Source organism: Cyprinus carpio, chromosome B11 (assembly GCF_018340385.1).
Source record: "Cyprinus carpio isolate SPL01 chromosome B11, ASM1834038v1, whole genome shotgun sequence".
NCBI lineage: Eukaryota > Metazoa > Chordata > Actinopteri > Cypriniformes > Cyprinidae > Cyprinus > Cyprinus carpio.
The window spans coordinates 7,794,320-7,803,629 of record NC_056607.1 but is presented as its reverse complement, the minus strand read 5'-3'; the positions used below and the strand labels follow the sequence as shown (position 1 = coordinate 7,803,629).

General features: G+C 35.3%; 1 protein-coding gene across 2 annotated transcripts in view; it reads right to left on the bottom strand.

Annotated features, from left to right (window-relative positions):
- Positions 1 to 573: 573 nt before the first annotated feature.
- LOC109093200 overlaps positions 574 to 9,310 on the bottom strand; it is a 24,144-nt gene continuing 15,407 nt past the window's right edge. For both annotated transcript variants that reach the window (XM_042733719.1, XM_019080754.2), the window contains 2 exons: positions 8,998 to 9,205; positions 574 to 1,610 (listed from right to left, as the gene is read on the bottom strand). In XM_042733719.1, the coding sequence (XP_042589653.1) occupies positions 1,390 to 1,610; positions 8,998 to 9,205 (429 nt within the window). In that variant the 3' untranslated portion in view covers positions 574 to 1,389. The remainder of the gene's footprint in view (positions 1,611 to 8,997; positions 9,206 to 9,310) is intronic.

Sequence of the window (9,310 nt, the reverse complement as noted above, 5' to 3'; positions counted from 1 at the left end):
ACAGTAGACAGAATGAAATAACAATAGAAAGAAAGAAAAAATATATAGATAGATAATGACAGACAGAACAGCAGACTGAAGAAAAATAGACAGAAAGAACAGTAGATACAATGACAGAACAATAGATAAAACTATGACAGAAAGAATGATAGAACAACAGAATTATAGAAAGAATGACATGATAGAACAACAGAATGATAGAAATAACAATAGAACAATAGATAGAAAGAACGGTAGGTGTAGAATGATAAAATGGTAGATGGAATGAAGGAGCCATAGATGGAAAGAGTGATAGAATGATAGAAAGAACGATCGATAGATATATGGATAAATCAACAGAAAGAGCTGTAGAACAACAGAATGTCGATAGAACAAGATAGAAAGAACAGCAGATAGAATGATAGAACAATAGTTAGATAAAAACAATGCAATGACAAAGAATGATAGAACAAAAGATAGAATGACAGAAGGATAGACAGAAAGGTAGATAGAATGATGGAATGACAAAATGATAGATAGATAGATAGATAGATAGATAGATAGATAGATAGAGAGACAGACAGAAAGATAAAAAAATTGTTGAAGGAATGGACTTTATTGACTTGATATAAATGAAGAATCAGAACACATTCATTTACAAATGTTATAATCAAACATTCATGTACACTGCAAAGCTCAAGTGAATGGAGGATGTGAGAAGAATGAAGAAATGTCATTCTGAACATGTGCTGTAAAGGTTGCAGCGCAAACACAGTCTGTCCCTCCCGACCAGACCTCCTACAACAGTCAAATCAGACACCTTCTTTCCGAAGGTGAGGTTGGGTATTTTTAGACATGAATATGAAACACCCACATAGTAGAACAAAAGTCTGATTATAAACATACAGATGCAGTTATCAGCTTCTCGACCAGTCGCTTAAACAATAAAACAATTCATACACATCATGTGCATTTCACTTGTGCTGCCTCTGTCTTATAGGCTATTCATTTTGAAAACTCATAACGCCTTTGAGGGCGTTTTTCTCACCCCTTTATCTGTACCTCCGGTTTACAGTCTTTATACATGTGTCTGTCCCATTTTTGCAGGCAGCAGCAATTCAGACGTGCAATTCTAAATATTGACCAACTTAAATTAAGCATAAATCTTTTCCTTGATGTGCAAGAAAGCAAGTGTCATTACACAGCGTTTTCCATCTTGCACACATTCCGTATTCGACATACAGTGCAATCAAGGTAACCTGTACATTTTGCCAGCGTGCATGTTTCCCTGGAACTGTAACCATGACTTGGCCATTGCTGATGCCATGTTTTACCAGGAATCTTATATATGACCACTTGGGATTTTCAGCCTTTCCACCTGGAATCGTCCTAAAGGCCATCATGAAGTTCTCACTTTCCAGTTGCCGGCACAGGAAAACTCAAGGTCAGGTCCTCCTCGGCCTCTTCCTGTGAGCTTATTCTAATTCTGACCTCTTGCGAAGGTGGATTTGACTCTTGCTGTGGTCTGTTGATGAGGGGAACGACTTCTTCGCAAACTCCTGCCTCTTCCTTTTTATCACCCGAGTTGGATCCCAAAATCACCATTCCAGGAGAATAGATGTAGATGGACCCTATTATAGACAAATAATGATGAAGTCAACATGCTTATCTACTTAAAATCAAAAATTACCCCTATTTAAGCCTTAGGCAAGTCTCTTATGCTCACCAAGGCTGCATTTATTTGACCAAGAACACAGTAAAAACATTATATTCTGATTCATTATATCAATAATATTCTGAAATATTATTAAAATTTAAAAGAACTGGTTTGTATCTGAATATATTTCAAAATGTAATTTATTTCTGTGATGCAAAGCTGAATTTTCAGCATCATACTCAACAATCTTCAGTGTCACGTGATCCTTCAGAAATCATTCTAATATGCTGATTTGCTGCTTAATTATTTTGTCACAGTTTCCACAAAAATATTAAGAATAAATTACATCTTATGCACATACACGTGCATTGCAACATGCTCAGTCTCGTACTATGGGATGCATTCTGGCATTACACTCTCCAGAAAGCATACAGCTTTCTTTAGAAACAAGGCACCATAATGTTGTGGTTTGCCTTTTGAAATAGCTTTGGAGTACAACTGTGAAGTCTTAAAATGCTGTCTAGACTGGCAGACAGAGAGGAACCAAGAGCAAGGTTTATTTTTTCTACTTATCCCACTTCCTTGTAGCAGGAAATCCAAAACAATCAAAAAAAAAAAAAAAAAACTATGTTGTAAAAAGGGGGGAAAAAACAACAGAACAGGAAGTAGGAATTTAGATAATGGTGGAGTTTGGAGATAAAGTGCTCTGTGATTAAGTGTTCAGGAAACATGAGGTGTGTCTGTTCCAGAGGTTAAGTGAAGCTAAAAGAAGTTCATCGCACATCACATAACTAATCAAAAGCATTTAAAGTCCGTGAATTATGGCGTTAGACAGTTTTTCACCATTATTGTTTTTGTGTTCAGAATTTGTTTTTGGGAGGGGCTAAAATCACGTCTCGATGACACACTGGAGCCACTGAGCATGGCCCCTCCCCTAACACTATAATAACTAGAGCACATTAGCATCAATGGTTTGCGAGTTGCTGTCATTACCGTTAGTTACTGCTGCCTACAGTTTGATAGAGAAGGCAGCTTTTCTGCAAATGGGTGTGGTTTCAGTGCCACCACTGTACACGCCCCCAGCGTTTGAGAGCAGAGAATACAGCTTATTTTTTCAAGATTTTAAAAAAGTATTTTTTTTACTTGGCAGCTCTTTTTATAATTAAAATTTGACTGGGTGATTAATAACACATTTTTCTGTGGTGTGGCAAACTCAGAACACATGTAACATAATAATTAAATATTCAATAATTTAACGCTTTACAAGTCATGGCCAAAAGTTTTGGCAGTGACAAATTTTGTGTTTTGCAAAGTTTGCTGCTTCAGTACTTGCAGATTATTTTTCCAAATGTTTCTATGGTATAATGAAAAACAATAAGCATATAAGTTTTAAAGGCTTTTATTGGCCAAAAAAATAATGAGTCAATATTTACAGTGTTGACCCTTGTTCTTCATAACCTCTGCAATTTACTCTGGCATGCTGGATATTAGCTTCTGGGCCAAATCCTGACTGATGGCGATCCATTCTTGTCTTTTTAGTTCTCAGAGTTGATCACAATTTGTGGGCTTCTGCTCATCCACTTACCTTACTGAAAATTTGTACTTAAGTACAAGTACTGTTACATTGCTGAAATAATACTCAATTACAAAAAAAAATAACTTAACCAAAACAGTACTTAGGTAAAAGTACAAAGTACTCTTCTCAAAAACTACTCTGAGTACTGGTTACTACTTACTCTTTAGCTGATGATATTTAATAATTTTTCCAAAAAATATTCATATCAAAGATCTATGTGGATAAAAGCTTCTTTGAACAAAACCCATATTGACAAAGTACTTGAATTAGTGGTAATGAAACAGGAATTTCTAACTTCAATACCTTGAAAAATATCAATATTAAAGTTCCAGTGAACTGGAAGTTGCAACTGACTTCAGTGTTGTGATGTATTTCCAAGTGAATAAAGGGCGAGGCTTTATTGTGGTGCAGCTCCACTCCACCTCTTCCTCACAGCCGATTCACGGTTGGATAGGAGAGGTTAAGAATATCTGCTCGTTATCCGTGTGACATCACACTTCACTTGTTCTGGGTCTTAATGCTCTGCCAGACACACCAAGAAAACAACAAACTGTGCTAATATACACCCACGATGTCATGTTATCCTGAAAAATTATAACCCTAACCTTTATCTCCATACCGAAATCCCAGATGACCAGACAGTGATTCAGCTAAAATATTAGTGTCTGAGATACTGTGAGCACAGAGAGTGTGCACGGCAAATTTTTAAATGCTTAGCTTAAGTATGTAATATTAATTAAAAAGTGCACATAAATGGCTGTTGAGATTCTCAAGTGAAATGAGTAAAGGCATGGACCTGGAAACAGCAGTCCTTATATCATACTTAACAAGAGGATTCTTCCGAAGCCATTAAACTTAAGTCATCAGAACGAGAATGTCATTCCAGAGCGGAAGATCTCTGTGCTTTTAAAGTAGAAATTATTTCTCTTTGCTCCTGGATTAAACTGTCAAAAGTTCAGTTCAGAATAGATCCACACCTTACTGATGTAAATGCTACTAGAAATATTATTGGCTGTAAGTGAAATGCATCAGAAAGTCTTTCAACTATTAAAAAGGGAACTTTAATTTCTTAACAATGTAAATGCATGTTTTGGAATGGGATATTTGTCTGATTTGTACATATAAATATCTTAGTCTAACTGCATCACTACATTAAACAGTCATTACAGGTCAAATCCATCTGATGTTCCATTTATCTAAAAGGCTTAACATACTGTATATGGCTCTTACTGTAAATCACTGCTTATAAAATTCAGTGTCATTTTTTGAATACCTCAACTGAATTGAGGTCATTTGTTTTAGAATTTTTATTTTATTACTAACAGTACACTTGTCTTTTTTTGTAAATTAAGTTTCCTTGTGCTGTAAGCTTTTGCAACAAAGTTACCCCATTTTAAAGACAAAAATACACAGAATGAACAAATGTTTAAGATTGAGATTTTTGTAATTGTAATTGATCAATGTTTATATGTATGTAAACAAAATCCTATATTAAAATCTGTTTATCATATAAAGCAAACTTGTCTTTTTGGAAGACTTGGATTAAACCATTTAAAGCTTGAAATAATGATTGCAACCGTGCAAGTCAATACATCAGGGGGAAAAAATTGTATGCCGTCGTAATCAAAGTTTAATCAAATACTGAAAATTGGCTTCCGCTCTGGAATGACATTCTCGTTCTGATGACTTAAGTTTAATGGCTTCGGGAGAATCCTCTTGTTAAGTATGACATAAGGACTGCTGTTTCCAGGTCCATGCCTTTACTCATTTCACTTGAGAATACTATCTCAACAGCCATTTATGTGCACTATTTAATTAATATTACATACTTAAGCTAAGCTTAAGCTAAGCAATATTAACACTCTCTGTTCTCACAGTATCTCAGTATTTTATATTTTAGCTGAATCACTGTCTGGTCATCTAGGATTTCAGTATGGGGATAAAGGTTAGGGTTATAATTTTTCAGGATAACATGACATCGTGGGTGTATATTAGCACAGTTTGTTGTTTTCTTGGTGTGTCTGGCAGAGCATTAAGACCCAGAACCAGTGAAGTGTGATGTCACACCTAACGAGCAGATATTCTTAACCTCTCCTATCCAACCGTGAATCGGCTGTGAGGAAGAGGTGGAGTGGAGCTGCACCACAATAAAGCCTCGCCCTTTATTCACTTGGAAATACATCACAACACTGAAGTCAGTTGCAACTTCCGGTTCACTGGTACTTTAATATTGATATTTTTCAAGGTATTGAAGTTAGAAGTTCCTGTATCATGACCACTAATTCAAGTACTTTGTCAATATGGGTTTTGCTCAAAGTAGCTATTATCCACATAGATCTTTGACGTGAATATTTTTTGGAAATTCATTAAATATCACTGGCTAAAAAGTATCTAACTAGTACTCGGAGTAGTTTTTGAGAAGAGTACTTTGTACTTTTACTTAAGTACTGTTTTGGCACCAGTACTTTTATTTGTAATTGAGTATTATTTCAGCAATCTGACAGTAATTGTACTTAAGTACAAATTTTCAGTACTCTTTCCACCACTGTCCATCACAATATTATAATGCTACTGTATAATTTTTTCCCCTGCATCAACAAAAGCCATCTTTACACTGCAAAGGTGTAACAGTAGCTGCATCTGACATGGCATTTATGTTTATTTACACAGACTCTTTAATGTTGCTCATGTACACATATTTACACTAAAAATCACAATGTAAATAGCCTATAAATAAAAACATGAACCCATTAGAAGGTGAAGCAGCAATATCATGAAAAAAATAATTATTGCTGATTATTGCTCTTGATATGGTAATAATGATCATTAATATCGATTAGAACTAATAGACGGTTTCTACGACAACAGCATAAACAAACGTTACTGCGCATGCATGCTTTTGTGACCCTAACTTGTATGGGGACAATGTATGGGAAACACATCTCATAGCACAACCAGCTGAGCCCAACTTCAGTCTACTAATCACCTTAACTTTAACTGCATTTGTAGACGGCACCATAGCCGATTTATCAGTCGGCTATGTTTGTTTATCAGGAAGCACCACAGCCGACTGATAAACAAACACAGACCGGAAGTTAGATTCAGGCCAGGCGTGTGCGCCTGATGAGACGTCTATAGAAAGGGGATAGCATGAACCGTTTATGAATTGCTTTTTACAGTTTAGCTGCCCTAGACAGTCAAGACTTCACATGGGTTATTTCAGAAGCTATCTCGAAAAACATATAGATTATAGATTATATAAAGAAAGTGAGCAAAGAACACCAAAGCGGTCCCATGACTTCAGTCTGATGCGAGTTATGCACTTTCGCAAAAACTCTCCTTATAATCACTGAAGCTGCTGTCTACACTACACAATCAATTTCTTACGTACATAGCTTGGGCCCTATGAAATATGTTACATTTTTTCCCAAATTTTTTAATGGTTAAATTAAATTTTATTCATCAAAAAACATCTCATGAAACTCACAGTATTAAGCAGCAAATTATTAAAAGTTTAACAAAAATTACATTGATTTTATATGATTCTTTTTTTATTTATTATTGTTTTATTTAAATAAATTTATGCTAAATAAATTCTGGTAAATATTCCTTTAAAAATAATGTTTTAATTATAAAATAATTATTTTATGAATAGTGGTTGTACTATCATTACATTAAGTAATATTTCTGTCATGGTTTCTTCAAGTTAAACCAAACTTTTATTTTGACGGGTTGCTGTGAAGACCTTTAGGTTTCTGTTTGTATATGATAACAATAGTTTTACTCAAAAGAAATGGTCAAATGCTTATGAAGTGACTCTCAGAGTAGTTCTAGAGATTATGTCCATGTGTTCGTGTACTCATATATTGCAGCAGTAGATGCTGAAAACATCACCAGCATCATGCGTGCTTCAGTATATGTGTAGTAAACGAAACTGCACGTCTGTGCCATTAATTCACAGAGACATGCAGAACACGCATGCGAGCGCAGATTTAGAATTAAGTCAATAAGCATGCGCACTGAACAGCTGCAGAGTTCTCTGCGGTGACAAATCAAAACGCCTCTGATTGGACATTTCTTTCATAAACTCAACAGAAATGTGTGTGATTGGTTGTAATGCTCAAAACCATGTTTAAAAAGAAATCTGATGCAACGTAATAAAGCAAATCTACTATAAATTAAATGCTGCAATCAACACTTTTCATTCATTTCACTTTTATCAAAACAGCTGTAAAAGATCTAGCTTACAACTGCTACAAAGTAGGCCTATTGTGATACAAATTTTGATTCATGCAATGACTATCCATTATGACATGTAGACAGTTTTATATTTATGTAGCCTACACAATAATAATCTTTTACATTGTAATCCATTAATTTTTAATATTTGTCATGTTTGTGTGCTCCTGCATGTCCCTTTGTGTGTAATAAGCCGAATGTAAGCATGTTGTGGACCTGCATATATGCGCATATTACTAACATGCTATTCAAATATAAAAAAAAATAAATAAATACTGCGCCATTGACTTTAGACCAGGTTTTAGTTGGTCAATGGCACAGTCTCTTTCAGTTGCCCCAAAATAGCAATGCGCCAACAATGCACCTGAATTTTCATACCAGCACAAATGGGCGCAAATGCATTTGCCATTTAAACAACATGGCGCAGGATCTGAAAATGATAATTGCGCCAGGCTGAAACTAGCAAAAAAAAACACTTGAGTCACGCCTGGCGCCGCATTGCACCACATGCATGAGTCCTTCATGTTCTTCATGTACAAATGAGAAACCGCTTCATACGATTTAGTGCATGCAGGAAACTGAACAAATCATTTTTAACTGATTTGCAAAGCAATTCAGACCATTTTGGCAACTTGTTTGATCAAGTCTTTGAACTGAATCGACTCAAAAGAGTGATTCATTCACTTATGTGGCATCGCTCAGCGCTTGGAATAACATTTTTCTTAGCATGTATTGTATTATAATTATGTAAAGAGAAGAACATCACTCAGGGTAGCGAAGTAAAAGTGCAGTATTATTGTTAGAAATGTACTAGAGTTAAAGTAAAAGTACCCATCTTTAAATCTACTCTTAAAAGTACAATTTTCTTAAGATTTAAACAGAGTAAATGTACTTCGTTACTACCCACCTCTGGTATTTTGTTGTGTTTTCCAGTTCAATAATAAAAACTGTTAAACCCACATACATTTACTTGAGATGCAAAAATAACTTAAGATATTAAGTCTTGTTTGGGACAATTATCAAAAGGAAGCAAGTTTTTCTTAAAACAAGGCACAATATATGCCAATAGGCCCATAAATATAAACTTGATTCATATTGTTTATTTTTCTTATCCCATTGGCAGATATTTTTTCTGTTTTAAGTATGTACACACTTCATTTTTCAAATTAAATCTCAAGTCAAGTAAATGTACCTTAGTTTAAGAATGTGCTGTGCTGGAAAACAAGACATAATACTGAAGAGAAGTAACACTTTCTGCAGTGACCATATGATTTATGAACTATAATCCAGAAGTCATACAACAGATCTGAGTGAGAAACTAAAATTCAATTCAAGAGCTCTAGTAGAAGGGTAGTCAACTCACAAAAAGCTACTTTATGGTTCAAGAAAACTTAAAATATAGTACAAAAGTTGTACAGGCCCATTTTTGGGATGCTTTTTGACATCTTTTTCGTGTTTAATTAAGACAGAATTTTTGTTCCTTTAAATCTTCAAATTCAAATGCAATACAATGCAAATTCGACATTAAGACGTTTACAGGACTCACCAACAGTATTGTTGACGTTCTCACCCTTCCCATTGTGCTCCATAGTGACCTGCTGCACAGCCCCAGGTTGGGGCATCAGCCCCGTGCTCTGACCTTTGACCTCTCTGCCACTACTAGCGAGAGGTATCTCAGTCTCCAAGGTGTGGGGTTGGGTATTGGACGAAATTTGATGGTCACCTGCAGTTTGACTCCGGTGTTGATGATCTTCCTACAGGAACCATGAAACAAAATTGAAGGAGACTTATCATTTTAAAGGAATAGTTCACCCAAAAAATTAAAATTTGCGTACTCTTCCTCAGGCCATCCAAGATGT